The 19053-nt window shown below is 38.1% G+C and overlaps 1 protein-coding gene across 2 annotated transcripts in view; it reads right to left on the reverse strand.

Moving 5' to 3' along the window:
* The window catches only part of ATP10B (ATPase phospholipid transporting 10B (putative)), a 286968-nt gene that overhangs the window by 51275 nt on the left and 216640 nt on the right, over nt 1-19053 (reverse strand). For both annotated transcript variants that reach the window (XM_089662837.1, XM_089662890.1), the window contains 5 exons: nt 15700-15785; nt 9612-9718; nt 4228-4359; nt 2391-2518; nt 1094-1346 (listed from right to left, as the gene is read on the reverse strand). In XM_089662837.1, the coding sequence (XP_089518963.1) occupies nt 1094-1346; nt 2391-2518; nt 4228-4359; nt 9612-9718; nt 15700-15785 (706 nt within the window). The remainder of the gene's footprint in view (nt 1-1093; nt 1347-2390; nt 2519-4227; nt 4360-9611; nt 9719-15699; nt 15786-19053) is intronic.

Consider the following 19053-nt stretch of genomic DNA (forward strand, 5'->3'; position numbering starts at 1 on the left):
GGGAAGAACACACAACACTATGTGTGGAGAAAAAAAGGCACAGCACACCAACATCAAAACCTCATCCCCACTGTAAAACATGGCGGAGGGAGCATCATGGTTTGGGGCTGCTTTTCTGCCTCAGGGCCTGGACGGATTGTTGTCATTGATGGGAAAATGAACTCCAGAGTTTATCAAGACATTTTGCAGGAAAACGTACGACCATCTGTCCTCTAACTGAAGCTCCGCAGAGGATGGGTGATGCAACAGGACAATGACCCAAAGCATACAAGTAATTCAACAAAACAATGGCTGCAACAGCACAGAATACGCCTTCTGGAGTGGCCCAGTCAGAGTCCTGACCTCAACCCGATTGAAATACTGTGGCATGACCTTAAGAGAGCGATTCACACCAGACATCCCAAGAATATTGCTACACTGAAACAGTTTTGTGAAGAGGAGTGGTCCAAAATTACTCCAGATCGTTGTGCAGGTCTGATCTGCAACTACAGGAAATGTTTAGTTGAGGTTATTGCTGCCAAAGGACGGTCAACCAGTTATTAAGTCCAAAGGTTCACATACTTTTTCCTCCCTGCACTGTGAATGTTTACATGTTATGTGCAATTAAACCATGGCAACATCTAATGTTTGTGTAGTATTATGTTCAGCAGACTGTGTTCTTCTATTGTTGTGACTTAGTTGACGTTCAGAGCACATTTTATGCCCAATTCATGCAAAGCTCCACGTAATCCCAAGGGGTTCACATACTTTTTCTTGCAACTGTAACAACTAAATGTTTGTGTGTTTTTGTTGATGTTCTTGAAGATTTCTTAAAGTTCTCACCACTTTCTGTCCTGACAAGATGAAATATCTCCAACAGGTATACAAATAGCACCTAAAACCTGACAGAGGCTCCAACTCTTTCCCTATCTATCCCAGTTGCTATGATGCTTAGTTGTTGGGATGTTTGCAAGGAACGAATATTGTTGCTTTTATGACTGGTACATTGTAGATAAAGTTACACATTCTGGATTAAAGTGTGAACTTTCTGCAATAACTTCCTATTTTAATAATGTTCCTTTTAGAGGCCAGGATGTGTAAATAGGAGACTTACCATTTTCCTGATGAGAGTATTCATTTCCCACAATTGTACACCTGCGAAAAACCATTTTGTTCTCTGTCAGAGTTCCTGTTTTGTCAGAGAAAATGTACTGGATTTGACCAAGGTCTTCTGTGATATTTAATGCCCGACATTGTACAGACAAATCAATCTCTTCATCATATAAATCAATATCGTTATGGATGAAAAAAATCTGACCCAGTTTCACCAGCTCAATGGACACGTAGAGTGAAATAGGAATTAAGATCTTTAAACAAAAAAAGGATAAATAGTTGTTAGCTTCCTAGAAGTAAAGATAAGTCATTAATTAACATGTATTTGTGGTCTATGCCTATAAAACGATTCTGATGTCATTTAACATACAAGGAGTACTATCCTTCTACTGTGCAGAACCTGGGATTTAATGAAAACGCCTATTGCAAACTCCACTAGTTGCAAAAAAAAAAAGCAGTTGGCAACTATCCCGAATACCTTGAAATAAATTCACCATCCTGTTAACTAAGAGAAGGGATGTCATTTGAAAATTAGCTTAGAGTTTAGACTGTGGTATGATAGAATGTCTTGTCAGGGCAGAACCTATTTTGTATCTAGAATGTTGCAAAGCATGCTACCTTATCACATGTCCAAAGATTCATAAAGTGTACATATATTTTGGAGAAATATTCGAAATGAAACAAAAAATGCTTTTGGAAACTCAAGGGGGGAGGGGGGGTTAAGGGAGAAAAAGGCCTGGGGACTCAAGCAGTTAAGTCCTGCTCATTTTGTATATGGCCACTGTATGAAGACTGCATTATGGGAGACTAGGCTCTCACATCAACTGATATACTTAATGACATTTATGTCCATCACTTTTTCCAAAGTCTAATATGCTAGCACTGTCATGAAAACAGGCTAACACAATAAAGCCATAGAGACCTAGAGAAGGCCTTAAACAGCATTCGTATGAAAAAGAAAAAAAAAATCATACTGGAAAGGTATTGGGCAGAGTAGGTACTAGCACTAGCGGTTTTAAGGTATTTTGTAACATGATGTAAAGCCATTCATAGCACATGAGTATGCCTTAAACATTCTGGGATGCCTAGGTACTCATGCAAAAACAGCAGGTACCTACCCTTTTCTCCTCTTTCACAAAAATGCTTTTTTTTTTACTCTTTTTTTAGAATAATGACACTTCTAAAATACAATAGAACTTTACTTCCTGTAAATCCTTCACAGCATCATGTTTATTACTGCCATACAGCTACTCCTAAAAAAGTACAAATGTAATCCCTGTGTAGCACAGACCACTTACCTGCAGCAAGATAATCATGGTCAAAAACATAAAGAAACCACCAAGCGCTGGAGAAAGATAACTTCCATCGGGATTTGGAACATCAAATAGAGGATGTATGACAAACTTTCCATACCAAATACCATACCCTGAAAAAAAAAAAAAAAAAACATTGCCATAGGCTGTGATCTAATTGTTCTGTCATGTCCCCTTGATGTTTAGATCTGCAGAGAACTTTTTTTTTTGTGGGGACCTTTTCATGAATCTCTGCTTGGTGCTGAATATGCAATCAAGTTTTTACTTTGCTCCCCAATGCGTTTTACTCACCGACATGATATTGAATCTTCATTAAAGCAGTATGATCTATCATTAATTTTTCAGTTAAAAATGTATGTTTATTGGTGTCCTAATATGACAGTCTGGGTGTTCTTCTTTGCCATTTTGGGAATATGTGCTCAATGTAATAATAATATAATGATGGCTACAATGATATGTTTTATTCAATATAGTGTGAGAAAAGGCCAAAGGTAGGTGATTCTTGAGAAAGGATTTTTTTGGACCCCTGAAACATTAGGGTCTGCCTCAGCTTTCCTTTCTTACTCTTTTCTGGGTATTGCATTCCTGTATGTATTTCTGAACATCAGTACTTATACATTTTAAGTGTAGCACATTGCACCTATATGCATGCATGTTCTTTGCTGTTATTCAACTATGAAGTATACATCTTTGTGTTACTGAGTTTGATATTAGATGACATACTTGGTTTTCTGCACTTGCTCGGTGATTGTATGTATTGTATATGCCTAATACAAACTTATTGCTAAAGCAGTTTGGCTATACGGAGTGCTTTGTCTAAACATTAAAAACTATTGTACTAACAGAATGATACACTGTTGAGAGGCTTGAGCACCCCAAATAATCATATATGATTGGTTGTTGTCTAACAGTGGTGTGCAGACCATTACTGCTAATGACAAAAGGCCAAAGTAACACCTTGGCATTTTATTTTGCCAAGTGGGCTAAAACTTACCATGAGCATTTTTAAAAGGTAGATAACATAGTTACATAGTTAGTCTGCCGAAAAAAGACAAAAGTCCATCCAGTTCAACCATTAAAAAAAAAAAACAAAAAAACAAAAAAAAAAAGTTATAATCCTATACCCACAGTTGATCCAGAGGAAGGCAAAAAAAACCCAGCAAAGCATGATCCAATTTGCTCCTGCAGGGGAAAACATCCTTCCTGATTCCCCGAGAGACAATCAGATATTCCCTTTGGGTTGGTAAAACAAGGTGTAAATATTTACCTATGGTTGCTCAGTGGAATATTATCACTGTACAGTGGTCAAAGGGCAAATGTACTGATATTTGCTAATCATTTACTACACAAAATAGTATGTACAGTAGTTGTTCATTTCTAATATACTGCACTTCAGAAAAAATACCTTATACTTTGTTGCCAGAGTTTCATCTATTTTAATGGGTACTCTAGCTGAGCAAGCCCTGAACTCAGCACTTCTGGTTCACTGGTCAAAGGGATGTGCAGGTTGCCATTTTATGAAAATCCCCTCTGCAGTAATCAAGCCAAATTCGTCTTTCACAAAACTTGGACCATAATCCTATGTCTTTTGGGAACCCAAGATCAGGAATAACTGGGATGTGTGCTTTAAATAGTTATGTCTTTGGAAAACTGACATACAAGAGTTATTCACATACTACTTTCTGCGTGTTGCCCATCTGTCCCTGATCTGATCTGAACTAATAGGTTGTTAAAGACTAATAAAAGCTGAAAACAGTTTTAAACAACCAAGTTAATAAAACAAAGTAAATACATAAATTAAATAAGAAAAACCCCCACAAACCTAGAGCTCCAATAAGACACATGATAATAAGGATGCCCACACAGCAGAAAACATTGATATTCATGCGTCTTTCAAGTTTGCTGCGCTTGTATCGTGGACCGCTGTTGTTCAGCATTGCTTTGGTCTCATGCCCTTGGGGGAAAGACAGAAATAGCAGGGATTTTAATAAAAGTATTTATATATGCACACATTTTACATAGTTGTCTCAGCATGTAGCTTAGTGTTTCATAGCAATCAAGAAGAATCAAATGTATTAATTAACCATTCTGACCCTTGAGAACAACTTCTATAGCAAGATTTGCAAATCCTTGTAAAATCTTTTTATTTATAGTTTTTAAACATATTTCTGAGTTGCATATAGTTAATGTTATCATTGCTAAATGAGTTCTTAAAACTAAAAATAACACACAAAAGATGTCCCTCTATCAATGAATTCTGAAGATCCTCAAAAGAAAAATTTGAAAACCTTTGCACGATGAGAGCCAAAGAAAATACACTAATATTCTGGCAGTTGGAAAGTAGTTTTTTCCTCCTCTCTTTTCATGTTTCTTCAGTTTACTGCCCTTCTGACTCTCCCATTTTTTATATTGCCGGGTTCCATAGGTAATCCTTCAGTCAATCAAACACAGCCTCACTCTAAAATCTTTTATTATTATGCTTTTATACAGTATGTCTTTCAATAGCAAAAACAACCAAGCAGATCAAGGTAACTGTTGATTTCAATCATTTCATAGTTTGAAGTAAACATTCACTTTTTTCTAAGGTGACTAACATTTTCATACACTCATTCTTCCATACTTTTTGTTGTTTTAAATGTTGTAATTTGCAGGTAAGCCTCTAGAGACACAGTATATTAGCATTACAAGTGCTGTCTATCCTTGTCTACAAACTGTTAAGATGCCATCTACATAGGAAGTGCACTGTCATCTTTACAAAGATCAGACTGGCCATAGAAGGATCAAAAATTGGCCAGTTCAGCAGAGACAGAATTTCAATCCTTGGGTGGACCAGAAGACAGTGAAAGAACAAGTAATAGGGCTGGGGGAAAACAGAGAGAGAGAGAGAGAGAGAGAGAGAGAGAAAAAAAAAGAAAGCGAGAAAGAAAAGAAAGTGAGCAAGAAAAAGAGAAAAACAAACAAAAAGGGGAGAGGGAAGTAAAACCCACTGGGGGAAAAGTCACAGAAATAAAAAGGGTCATATTGGAGTAGAGTATGGTCAAACCCATCAAGTCAATACTCTACCCATGGATATCATATTTTTAGAATTCGTATTGGGGTATCATTAAAGAGGTATTATACCTAAAAGCAAAAATGTAATATATTGCAGAATACCAGTCATTAGATTAGACTTTCCCCTCTGTTTTCACCTGGTGATCTGGCCAGTATCACACCTCCTGTATTAGACTGTCTCCACCCTGGATAAAGAAGCACTGAGGCATCGATGGACAACAGCATTGTCAGTCTGGGGGGGAGGGGAGTGTTAGATATACTAGCAGATATAAATACACTAACAGATTGAACAGCTCACAATGCAATTGCCCAAGCAGTTACAGCTTTTTTTCTTTTGGGATAAAGGTTTTACAAGAATAAATAAAAGCTAATCATTGTAAGTACCCCTGTCAGTGGTAAACGGTTTGTTTCACTCTGAAGGCTACATCTGCAGGATATCTTGTTTTGTTGAAAAAAAGACTTACTGACCAGATCACCAAATTAAAATAAAAGAAAGCCTAAAAAAAGAAAACGAATGCAGCCACCCCATGGTTAATAATTGGCAATTTGTGGTATAATAAAGGTTTGTTTTTGGGTTTAATACCGCTTTGAGGATAGCGGTAAACTTCTCATTTATCATGCTACCTGTTATTGGTTGTTTAACCTCCCCAAAGTTTAGAGAGGGTTGCTGCCAGGACCTTGATATTGTTTAGTGAGGTGTTCAATTCTTTTATTCAATAAAACTTCCAAGGGGTTTCTTACTAGACAGCAGTGAAGTACGTAATGAATAATATTGAATACATGTATCCATCAATTGTGGGCGTTGGGGCATTCTCACCAGATATGAAGCATGAAACTTCAAGAAGTGCAACCTCAAAAGCACTGAGCAGGTGAGGGAATAAATTAGTTAGATACCATCTCATTAACCCTTTGTAAGACTATACATTAGCTTTAAATCCAAAGTTGTGCAGTGTTTGATAAAATATGAGCAATAAGTATACTTTTACCAACCTAATTGTTTGAAATGGTTATCCTTTAAGACAAAGATTTATATAAACCTTGTGCAATTTTGAACAGAGTTGAAAAACACACACCTATACAGTGGAATTTCACTCGATAATCTGCAAGAGCAAATCTATTCATTCTGGAAAAGGGTTTCCTGCTGTAATTGGCTGGTTTTCTAGTAAGTGAGCTTGAAACAGCTCTGACCTCCACAGTTTTACATTTTCAAGCAAACAGCTGGACACTGCTGTAGTGTTTCATCAAGTGGAGTAAATGTGATCATTAGTACATACAAGATACACTGTGCTCATTCTCAGCAAGGTATTTCTAGTTTAATTTGTCCAAGTCTAATTTCAGTCACAAACCATTTTCACTCAGCACTAGAACAGCACTTAGCTACCAGCCTACAGCAGAAATAAGTAATATTGACACTGATGAGAGGCAAGGATCATGAAATAGCCGATAATATGAAGGCTGAAAACTCAAACTAGAGATTTCTTTCTTTTAATAATCCGTTAAAGTGTATGTAAGTATTACAATTAATATTGCATGAATTTCTTTAGTAATAAGTGTCTGTGACATATTGCCACTTGTGTCACTGCAGTTCCATTTACTATGAGTTACCCGATGGTCCAGCATTTCCACTACAGCTGAAGTTTTATATATATATCTATATATATATATATATATATATATATATATATTTCCAAGGGTAGCCACAGCACTCTATGTTTGAAGTAAATGCCCAGGTGCTTACCCGCAAAAAAATCCATATAAATCAAAAATTGGTTTAGAGGTACTAATGGGTCTTAAAGAGGAGGAAAATCAGTCCATTTTTCTCAAGACTGGAGATTTTTTTTCAGTGGGAATGTGTGGGAATGCAGTTCTGGCACCTCCTGCACTGAATGTATGTAATAGCAAGGGTTGCTGGGGTGTGCAGGAGTGTCTATTGGTGCTGGCTGTCTTGGGATCTGTTGTTTCTGTTGGGGAATATCTTGATGAGGGAGAGGTTTGTTATTGCTAAAAGGTCAATTGTTGCTTGAATGGATCTATTGTTGAGGGAGGGGTCTGCTGTTGCTGACTGCTGGGAGATCTATTGTTGTTCCTGGAAGTGCTTTTGTTGATGGCAGCATGGTATCTATTTTACTGCTTTTTATGTTATCTTTAGCAAATTCTATACAAATTACTTAACACCACAAAATGATACTTGGTTCTGTATTCACTAAAAGGGGTAGTACTGGTAGGTGATGGAACCAAAGGATGGTGGTCATAGGTGGGCAGAAGGCAGAGACAAGGGGTGACTTGGAAGGGGGGAGTTCCTTCACCTATTCTCTGAGGAAAAAATCCCTGATCAAGACACTGTCTTGAGAAGATGGACAGAGATTCACTGATATGTTGACAATAAAAACAGCTGTTTTTGATTTTCCTCCTCTACAAAATCAATGAGTGCCTCTAAACTGGATACATATATATATATATATATATATATATATATATATATATATATATATATTATTATTATTATTATTTGGATACAGCACATCACATTAGGGTGTGTGTGTAATGATGATCCCATTACTTGCAGGCAGCTACATTTACTAAAGATTATCCCAACAGTGTCTTAGCTACCAGATACTGCCCTGAATAGCTGTCTTTCAGCTATGTGAAGGTTAAAAGCAGTGGCTGCTATAGACGAAAATTGCAGAACTCACCTGTTCTCTCCTCGCCTCCCCAAAAATAAAGTATAACATTACTACTCTCTCACGATACATCACATTCTATGAATGATCCTGTCATTCAATAGTTCATCTATTCATGGCATGAATGCTTTATGGGACCACAACAGTAGGAGATCTATAAATGGTGGAGAAGGGCAGAAGGGGGCAGGTAGGCAGTGTAACTCCTTTCAGTAGCAGGGGCTGCTGTTAACCTTCACAGCTAAAAATCCTATTTATTGATTTCCTTCTTAATTTTTCTTTCAGTGAGTAACCATGTTGGAAGCAGTTAAAAAATCACATGATCTGAACAAAATACCAGCAGTTGAAAAGTGACAAGAACAATTCCATTTCCTTGGCTCTACACAATCTGCTTGCCTAACCCCACTCTCGTATCAGAAACTGTAGATCCATACAGAAGGTCACGGAGGCAAAAGAAAAATCTTGAAAAAAGGCTGCTCATTAGCAAATAGCAGTCATAATAGAATAAAAAAAAATAAGTGTCTAACTCTGAAGTTGGGAAGGGCATTAAAGAGACACTTGTGAGTCAGTACCTTGCTACACCTGCATTTTTACAATACAAGATAAATGAACTTGTAGAGCCAAAGGTGCATTTTCTACTGTTGGCAAACAATGCCCTAAAGAAATGTGAAAGATACCCATACTTTTAAACCAAAGGTCCCCAGCCTTTATTTAGAACAGGAGTCATATTTAAAATACCAATTGCAACATAGAAAGAAATGCTTATTTTTCACACAATAAGGTCAATATTTTAAAGTGAAACTGTGCCCAGATCATGCACACTAAATATATAGATATTCTGAGCAAACAGTAAAAACACTTTAAAAAGCCCTCATTCATCTCTGTATCTATAAGTATTGTTATCAAATTCATTTTCACAACACAGGAAGTGGAAGCTTGTTAGGAAAGTTCTAGAATTTATTGCCCATAGTCTGGGAACAGATGCACTTTAAGAATACTATAAAACTGCATTAACTAGGACATCATGTTTAAGAGAAATATATTAAAATTAAATGGCAAGTTTCCCAGTGCATAGCTTCCACTGTGTGCCAAAAATCCGCAAACCATAGCGCATAGACTACAATAATAAGTATTTCATATTGTTGCTATAAAATATAACCTCTAGCTTTTAATGATGCACAATAGAAGTGCTGATTTTCACAATGAATCCCATCATGGATGCCTATCTTGTTGACTACAACATGCACCAGAACATTTTTCCTCACCTGACAACTGTAATGTTTTTTACTCTCACTTTTTGCCCCCTCCTTTTTTCATCAGAACTAAGAGAGAGGGTGCTAAAATGCCTGTTTCCCAACCTGACAGGCATTCTAGCACTTACACATGTTATCAAAAACTTAAAAACAAACGTTTTCAGCTGTTGGTGGATTTAGATATCCATACATAAATAATTTGATTCCTTAAAAGATGACATTACCTGCATAAACGACTATGCCAATTGCCTCCTCTGTGTTTCGAACTGTGCATCCCCGCAGAAGAAGACTTTCAGTTCCAAATCCAGTTTTATGCCCATTAGGCAGAGTCCTGCACAAGAAGAAAAGCAAATTATTATCTGCTCCTTTATTAAAAGCTTGTCTAAGCCAAGTATATCTAAAGCCAAAACTTGTTTTTCAATTTGGAAAGAGTAGTAGAGTTGAAATCAGTGTCAGTTTTTTGCCATCGGTGTCCCTTCTTATCCTGTCTTGTGGAGGATATCTTTTTAATGTGAGCAAAATCCCTTCTTAAACAGTTACTGTATTTCATTGAAAGATTTCCCCTCTCTTTCTGTTCTGGTAGAAACTCAAAAGTTTGGATTTACCCTCATTTTCATTCTTACCCATAACCATACTATCCAAACCTAAAAAGTCAGTTTTGCTTTTACCTATACAGTACTTTAATTAAAAGTATTTTTTTTTAATCTGACAGGTTTTTATTAATATATGTGCTTCATTTGGAGAAACGTCTTGTACTTGTGATGCCTATACAATTAGGGGTGCAGTTGTTCCTGACATAGACAACAATAAAAACACTGTAAGTTGTTCTTGGTGTTTGTGTTCCTTACTATGCTAAAATGTGTTTTTGTGTTCGCCTGTCTCCTTCTTGGAGAGCTTTCAAATAACTTTCTGACCTTATGGTTTTTCTACAAACATGGATAATGAAATTCTTGCTTGTGATTCCCTTTCTGTTGAATGACTAAATCTAGCCCTAAAACAGCTAGATTTATTTCATTCAGCCCAACTGTTTAATATGGATGGAGGAATCTACATGGCCATCTATTGTATTCAAGCAGCTGCACCAAGCTTAACTGCTTGAATTCCTGAACAGTGACTGCAAATGATTAGATGCAGTCACTGTTCATCCAACAATTTTCCACCTGGCTTAACCAATCAACTGAGCCTGGTGGATAAAGAGCAGGAATTGGTTTAAGCAAGACCACTAACAATTTTGGAAACAAACTATTTTCAGATTTAAAAATGTCTAAATATTGAATCTAGCTTCCAAAGAGGCTTACAAAATCTATTTTTGTACCATTTTTTCCATGAATTGTACCAGTGACCTAAACTTTTGAAGTCCTTGAAAAGTAACAAGGCACCAAGGATATCAAAAGGAAATGCATGGCTAAATTGGGTACCCTACACCCCTTAACCCCCCCTCCCCTATTTCCCCAAAAAAGATAAAATAGAGAAAAGGAAATAGTCCCCATACTATCGAACATACTCATGAATTGTGATGAGTTTTGGTGTGGCCAAACTTGGATTCGGACAAACCCAAAAGGCAACAGTCATTTTTGGGCCCATCAGCTACAGCTGAGACTCCTGAGCACTGCAGCTATATGTACACAAAGGGGACATTGTAGTCCTTATTAGCCCTCTATAGCCACATGACCATATTAGGTCAATGACATTTTCCTGGCACTGACTGATTAACACAGCTCACTGGTCTGGCACTGACAACTGACTGTTAAGTTCAGACCTAACCCAGTGTCAAAATCAAGCTCACCCCTACTCATCATCCTCATTCTTCAGGCTTCTTCTGTTGACCTCCAAATCAATACTGTCTCCTGCTTTGTTGTAATGTGCTTTGATCCAAAGATTTTATAAAATGACAGGGTCTCTTATATCTTGCTGGAAGTGATTGTAGCCGTATTAGTGCACTTGTGACAGAAACAATTGAGAACCGTCTGTGATACTGTTTTTATTAGCACTAACATACAATTTTTCAGGACAAGCTTTCGGGGTGTACCCTTTTCTTCAAAACTTTGTGTACGAGTACTGATCAGACCTTGAAGAAAAAGGTACACCCCGAAATCTTCTCCTGTATGTTAGTGCAATTAAAAAAGTATAACAGACGGTACTCAATTGTTAGGGTCTCTAACACACTATTTAGTAGATTTTCTGGAGTTGGGTTTAACAGTTCTGATGACTAATCACTAGAAGAGGTGGTGAAGGGGAATATTCCATTGGGGACATCTGTTTCAACTATAAAATGTAGTATTTCTGCTCATTTTGGGAATATTTTCCTTACATGCCTTCTTTTTTGTCTCCAGAACAGACTTGATATTTCCCAAGTGAAGTCACAAATACAGTAGCAGTAAAACTTATCCCTATCCTAAACAAAATGTTTAAACTGGAGCTTCACTTCACGTAGTTGAGGCTGTATCTACAGTATGTATATGTCTGCAAAGTAACTGAAATACTTGGAGCTAAACATTTTATTTAAGCTCTGTAGATCTCATCTATTTCTTGGCATATTTCATATACTGTATCTACTTGACATACCAAGTGTGGAATGAAAGGATAATTGTACTTCTTTGACTAAAAGCGAATTTCAGCTACTGAAGTATGAGGTGTGTCAGCTCCTATATTTATACATAACATTAAACATTCCTTGTGTCTCCTTTAATCTTTTCCAGTACCCTTTTAAATATATGTAAACACTTAAGTACAATTAAACTATATTAAGGAGTTCCCAGCAGACACAAAGATTAACCTCCCTAAATTTAGTTTGAGAGAAAATGGCAGAGATAACTCATAGAGAGTTAAGGCAGATATATAAAAGACACAAATAAAAACTTTTGATTTGACTTGGTATCAGACTCATAATTTCCTTTATAGCAGCGCACAGACTATAAGAGGGAAGGGCAAAACTGAGAGCCAATCTGTTGTGTTGCATGCAAATAAGTGGACAAGGAATATGCTAATGGTAGGAGAGAGTAGAGGGATGATCCTATGAGTCTGATGCTGCTCCTTCACTCATCAATCAGCAGGTTAGAGAGGAAGAGAGGATACTGCTGTATTACTTGTACAGTCTATAAACAGAGGATGTGGTATTATCTACAGTCTGCAGGGCTGTGTAAATCTCAGACCTGGCTGGATAGAGCTACAATTAAATTAACAGGCAAAACTGCAACATTCATCTCCATTTTGCCTGTGTATTAAGCTGTTTGCCTAGAGTTCAGTGTTATAGGAAATATGTAGCTTGTCATCATTGGCTTCCTAGATGACTTGGATATTTTTACAGTGAAATTATATACCCATAATTCCTCTCTTTGTTTTTTTCCACCTGCAAGTTTTTTGGAGGTCCTGCCCAGCTTACCCAGTTGCACTATTCATAATAATAAATAAATAAATAAAGAAACATAAAACGGAAAGTGGAATTCCTTTGTAAATTTCACAGTAGGTGTGCAGACCCAAGAACTCAAGTACAGAGATCTTAGAGAGCTCCGTAGTGATATAAGAAACTGTCAGGAGGTTTAAACCTCCAGCATCTACCAAAAAACTGAAATATCAACTGTGAATGAACTACAAGACATTTAACAGAATACAATGTGAAAACAATCTAGGATTGAATCACACAGTTTTATCCCCAGTACAATGAAAGGTGTAATGAAGATTGGGTAATCTTTGATGGCAGCATTTTCTGTTCATATTTAATGGTACCAGTCACTAAGTGGCTTTAGTATTTTGTTTGTTGAAGTGATTTATTGATTTTACTAAGCTTTCTCTTTATCTTTGATGCAACTGTTTTATTGTATGTGTATTGTATGTGTATACAATGGGAAGAAATCATTTGGTGCCTGGTACAGTACTGAAGCAGGAAGATACAAAATCTTCAGTTGTTTGTAGAATATATGATCCATGATATATGACTTACTGCTAATTATACATTTACAGTACATTTGGTCAGAAGACCAGGTACACAAGATAAAAAAATAGCATGACTGAAGATTAAAATGTTTCTCATTTAAAAAAAATAATTTAAAAAAATACCTCATGTCTAGGGACTATTTGGATTTAAATCTTAACAGATGAGCCTACAATAGTGTACTAAACTTAGCTCAGATTGCTGGGCCCATCATAGAATGGTAATGCCATTAAAGGTTTGTCCTTTTCATAACACTTCAATTTTCTCTTAAATACAGCTTGGGAAGTTGGGAGCATGGTTTGAGGCTTGGACTAAATGTAAAAGTGAAATAGTGAGAAAGTAAACATGTACCAAAGGAGTTTCCATCGAAGATATAAAGAAACATTCCAATTTCAAGCAGCATCACAAAACATTTCATCCATTGACAGTTCTCTGATCAGACTACATTGTGATCGATAGCTGCCTTTAGCAACTGACAATTGGCATTAGTGGTAAAAATAAATAAAATGTATCTTTGCTATGAAATGGTATAAGAACCAACTGCAGTATAACAATATTATAAGGTTATTTAAAATTGCTGCAGATTCAAGAGACTCCTTTATCCACTCAGACTGGCTTTAAGGTGTTACGCCATCTGAAATTATTACTTGGTTTTATAGCAACTATCATTAAGGTTATAGATAAGGAGGTTTCCACTTCAGCTGGATTGCACAACCCAATTCACCATACTGATAACTGTGGTGACTGGTAGCCACCCGGTCAAAGTAGTTGCAACAGTTCATATTCTTGTAACAGGGAAGTTCTGCTTTTTCTCCTGCCTCCCTCGTTTACCACTTTTGAACAATTTTTTTTTTTTGGGGGGGGGGGGGGAGTGGGTATGTAGTTTTGATAGGTATCTGCTCCCACTTCCACCTGGATTGCCTAAGCGATTCAAGTGAAAGTTTACCCCTCCCTCCCCATTACCTACAGCCTTCTGGGACATGTCACCAGTCCCAGAAGGTTGTAGGACCATTTACAGCTGCATGCACAGTATGAAGCCATCTGTGAAGCCGCAAAGTCACATCCAGCTTCCCTTACTAAACATGCCGACACCAGGGACCAAAAGGCCAACGAAAAACTGACCCGGGTGAAGATGGTGCTGAATCCTTGGAAAGGTAAGTTTCCTTTTAAAAGTTAGTAGCAACAGTATATAATTTTTGGGGGGCGACTTAAGCTTCCCTTTAAGGAGAAGATTTAGAGACCTGCAAGAGATAAAAAAAACCAGACCTTTCCATCTCTAAGAATAACCTTTGGGGCAAATTAATATGCCCATAATTATTTTTGCTATACCTTTAACATGGCAATCAGCAAGTGCTTTGCAGCAGAAACATTTGGCTTTAAGGCGATCCATGGTTAACCCACCCATACCCAGACAATGGCTTCAAATAATGTTGAAGAAAATAAGACAAGCTAGTCTTGTTCTTTCCAATTTAAAAAAATACTCATTAATGTATGGAGGTGCTTGCCTCAAAAATCAATACAGCCCTACCAGAATCAGATTATTCAATGGCTCAAGAGATGTGATGGGGTCCAGCTGTGACCTGCCTTTCACTTCCCTGTAGGCACTTGTCTGCTAGGACAGGTCATGCATATGGGACAGCTTTTCTGTGTCTATTGCAAGCCTTGTCAATTTGAATTGAAGGGATGGGGGGCTAAAGTTGTCTCTGCTTTTCTACCTGCTGAAATCACTGATCACTATACACCTGAAATGAATATAAACCCTGCATTTACAATCTCTGAGGTAAGAATAATATAATAAAAGCAAAGGACTTGCATTTATATAGAAGTTCATAGCATGCTAGTGAACAGTTACATTAACAAGTTCACATAAAAGCCTAAAAGTGGTTCTACAGGCAGAAGGTTTTTTACCTTAATGAATTATCTGCATTAAGGTACATACCCTCCTGCATGCAGCTTTCCCAGCCCCTCTTTATTCTTACCTGAGCTTGATCTCAAGATCCATATTCTCTCCCAGCTCTCTCCATCCTATGTGGCTCAGAGACAGCAGCAGAAGCCATTGGCTCCAGCTGCTGTCGATCACAGCCAGTGAGGAGAGAACAGGGGGGGGGGGCTCCCTGGACACACACAGCCAGCTCGGGAGCAAGACTGCACAAGTGCCCCATAGCAAGTAGCTTGCTAGGGGGGTACTCAGTGGGCGAGTTGAGCCAGGAGCGCCAGCATGGGACTTGAGAAGGGGAGGATTGGGGCTGCTCTGTGCAAAACCATTTCACAGAGCAGGTAAGTATAACATGTTTGTTATTTAAATAAAACAAAAATGTTTATCCTTTATAATCACCTAAAGAACAGAAATAATAAAAAAATGACAAATTTCAAGTACTCACATGTAGCCTTTGAATTTGCTGAGGTTGTTATTTGGTTTTTCACAGACAATGGTATGTGTAAAAGATTCAGGGTCAAATGGAGTGTCCTATAAAAACAAAACAAAAAAAATATAAAATTACCTTTTAAATCTTAACAGAAATGGTAGCAGACTGATACATTGCACAAATCAAGTGTCTTCAACATTTTTGTTGAACTGAAACGCAAGTCAAAGTGTCTTATTATGGACACAGTAGGGAAGGGTTAGCATTTATTTCATGTTTTTATTGCTGTCTGCATTCCCATAGGGAAGACTTCTCCTACTTCCTGTCCCAGTGGACAGGAGGTGTGGGGAAATTCACAAAAAATAGTAAAAATCTAAGCAAACCACAAATATGTAGTTGAAACACATATATGTTATTTTACCAGTACTCTTTTACCAGTCTATTAGACCAGGCCTTGAAATTTCCACTCGCCTGCTCGCCAATGGCGACTGGAAATTATGGTGGGGGCGAGTGTGTCCCCCAGCGCAGTCTTGCTGAGCAGGCTCGGAGCTCAGGACGGATCTTTCATTGGCACAGGGAGCCGTCAGACTGCTCAATAGCTGAGCGCAGTAAGAGCAAAGGAAGGAGTGTGTGCTGTGCTCTCTGCCTCCCCCTAGAGTGCAGTACCCGATCTGTGAGTGAACAACCAAGTACTGCAACTTTTTAAAGGGGTGTGTGTGTTTGTGTGTGTACATATGTGTATGTTTGTGTGTGTCTGTGTATGCATGTGCATGTGTCTGTGTTTATGTACATATGTGTATCTGTACATGTGTCTGCGTGTATGTACATGTATGTGTGTGTGTGTACATGTGTCTGTGTGTGTGTACATATTGTCTGTATGTGTGTGTGCATGTACATGTGTGTGTTTGTATGTAAATACATGTGTCTGTGTGTACATGTGTCTGTGTATGTATGTACATGTGTTTGTGTATGTATGTATATGTGTATGTGCATGTGTCTGTGCGTGTGTATTTCTGTGTATGTACATGTATCTGTGTGTATTCGTGTCTGTACGTGCCTGTGTGTGTATTCATGTGTGTGTATGTGTGTATGTACATGTCTGTGTGTGTGTACAGGTGTCTCTGTTTGTGTGTGTTTGTTGGTGGCGAGTAACTCTTAAGGCCTGGCTAGTAGCTGAGGATTTGAAATTTTAAGCCCTATATTAGACTGTACAGCCAGCCTTGTGATTCAATCACAACAGTTGACAGCCAGACAACTGAGGTACTTAGTTTATGGATAAACAATTCACCTCTCTACCGCACTTCTCCCCCTCCAGCCCAATCAATGGACAATATATCTACATCATCATCACCACTGTACAATGAGCAAGAGGGTGATCAAGGAAATGATAAAGCTGAATCAGAAAATAGTAAAGTTAAGAAAAGTAGTCTTTGTTCTGGAGTACCTGGGCCAGGAAGAGAGGGTAAAAGCTCCCCAATTTTGGAAAAAGAAAAAAAAAATCTAACTCTTCAACACTTCACCCTCCAGTCCTAACCCAACAATAAAACTTTGGCTGGATTCCACTTTAAAGTGAACAAGTTGCTGTGCCAGTACTGTAATTCCTTGCTTTACCCAGCTGAACATACTCCTGTACCTTTCACTCCACTGTGGAAGAAATAGAAAGCCATGTGTAAGCACAACGTTGCAAGCAGCTAATATAAAGTAGAACTGTTACTGTGGTAGAAGGGGAATGAGTAAGGCTGGCCTTAAATGAAAAAAAATGTACTTGATTCCCCCATCCACACTCTCAGTGTGGATGGGGGAATCCTTCCCGCTGTGCTATTGTATTCTGACAACAGGGAGACTTCCCTGTCATCAGATAACCTTGATCAGCACTGCTGGCTATAGACGGCAATGCTGATTGAGAAGCATAAATTTGACAGGGCAGTTGTCGACTAACGTACAACCACCTTGCCCATACATGGATTAAAATGTGTCCTTTCCCTGCTGAACTGGCCAATTTTCCATCCATGTATGACTGGCTTTAGATGTTCCCCATACTCAAAAGTACCAGGTATTTATCTATGCTCCCAGTGGCCGTTCAAGCAGCAATGGAGAAAATGGGAGAGTGAATTCAACTGGGGAAAGCACCAGTTAAGGTATGGTATATTTTTACATAGTTACATTGTTCAAGCCATGTAAATATGCACATACCATACCTGGCCATTATCCCTGGAAGCAGGAAATCACTGAACTGGGCACTGAAACTCCAGTGATCTTCGCTTGCTTGCGGGCCCCTTGGTGAGTATTTCTGAATGAATACAAAGTGTTCTCTGAATGGATGATGTGGAGAGCATGCTATCATCACCCCACCTCTCCATGCCCCTGCTGAGTATTTCTGAATTAATACAAAGTGCTCTATGAATGGACGTGGGGGCATGACATCATCACTCCACCTCTCCACACCAGGCAAAAATGCAAAGCATTCTCTGAATGGAACCCATGCTGAGCTGCTGACCTACTGTGTTCAGAATGCATCAGGCTGGATTCTCTGCACAGGACCCGGAAGGGAAGACCACTGTACTAGCGGTGTCTACGTCACCGATTTCCAGCTTCCTGGGGCATTGGCCAGGTATGGTATATACTTGGTAACATTGGTACAAGCTGGGTCAATATAATGATGTAAAAATATACCGTATTTGTAATTAATCTTTAAAGTGGAACTATACTCACCTTGGATCCAGTGATCCAATGTCCCTGAGCTCCATGAAGCATTTTCAGGTAGTCGGTTTCCTGGTCTCGATCGTCAGCTGCTTGCATGGGCTGGGTGAGGATGACTCTTCAATAAAAATCCTGTCTGTTTGCCCATTTTACTGTGGTAGCCTAAAGTTACACTAAGTAAGCTTTGTACATACAAAGTACATTTAGTAGAGGATGGTAGAATTCAACACCACTGTTAAACTAGTCCTTGACACCAGTGAGTTAATGTAAAAGTAAAAATGTCAACCTGATGGGACTTACTGTTGTAAATTTATTTTAGTCTAGCCTGCTCTATAAGTTTGTATGATGCAACATCCTGTACGAGTGAGGAAACATTTGGGTGTAATAGATCTAGGTAGATAATGCATGACATTTACCTATTTCCTACTTTAATGGCTTTACTTTGAAATTTACAAACATGTCATACAAACTCTAAATACATGTGTGGATACATGCATTCATTCATTTTGCAAACAACCTGGTGAGCTCAATTAAACTGCCTTAGAGTGACAGCTATAAAGGCAGGAATATGGCATTATGTTACACCTGTGTCCACCGAACTTGCTTTCAGTTCTGTGTCAGCATATTCTACATAAAGTTTAATGGTGCATGTTTTCTAGCAAGGTATAAATA

This window comes from Staurois parvus, unplaced genomic scaffold (assembly GCF_062004578.1).
Source record: "Staurois parvus isolate SC_StPar_1 unplaced genomic scaffold, SC_StPar_1.0 ptg000006l, whole genome shotgun sequence".
NCBI classification, from domain to species: domain Eukaryota; kingdom Metazoa; phylum Chordata; class Amphibia; order Anura; family Ranidae; genus Staurois; species Staurois parvus.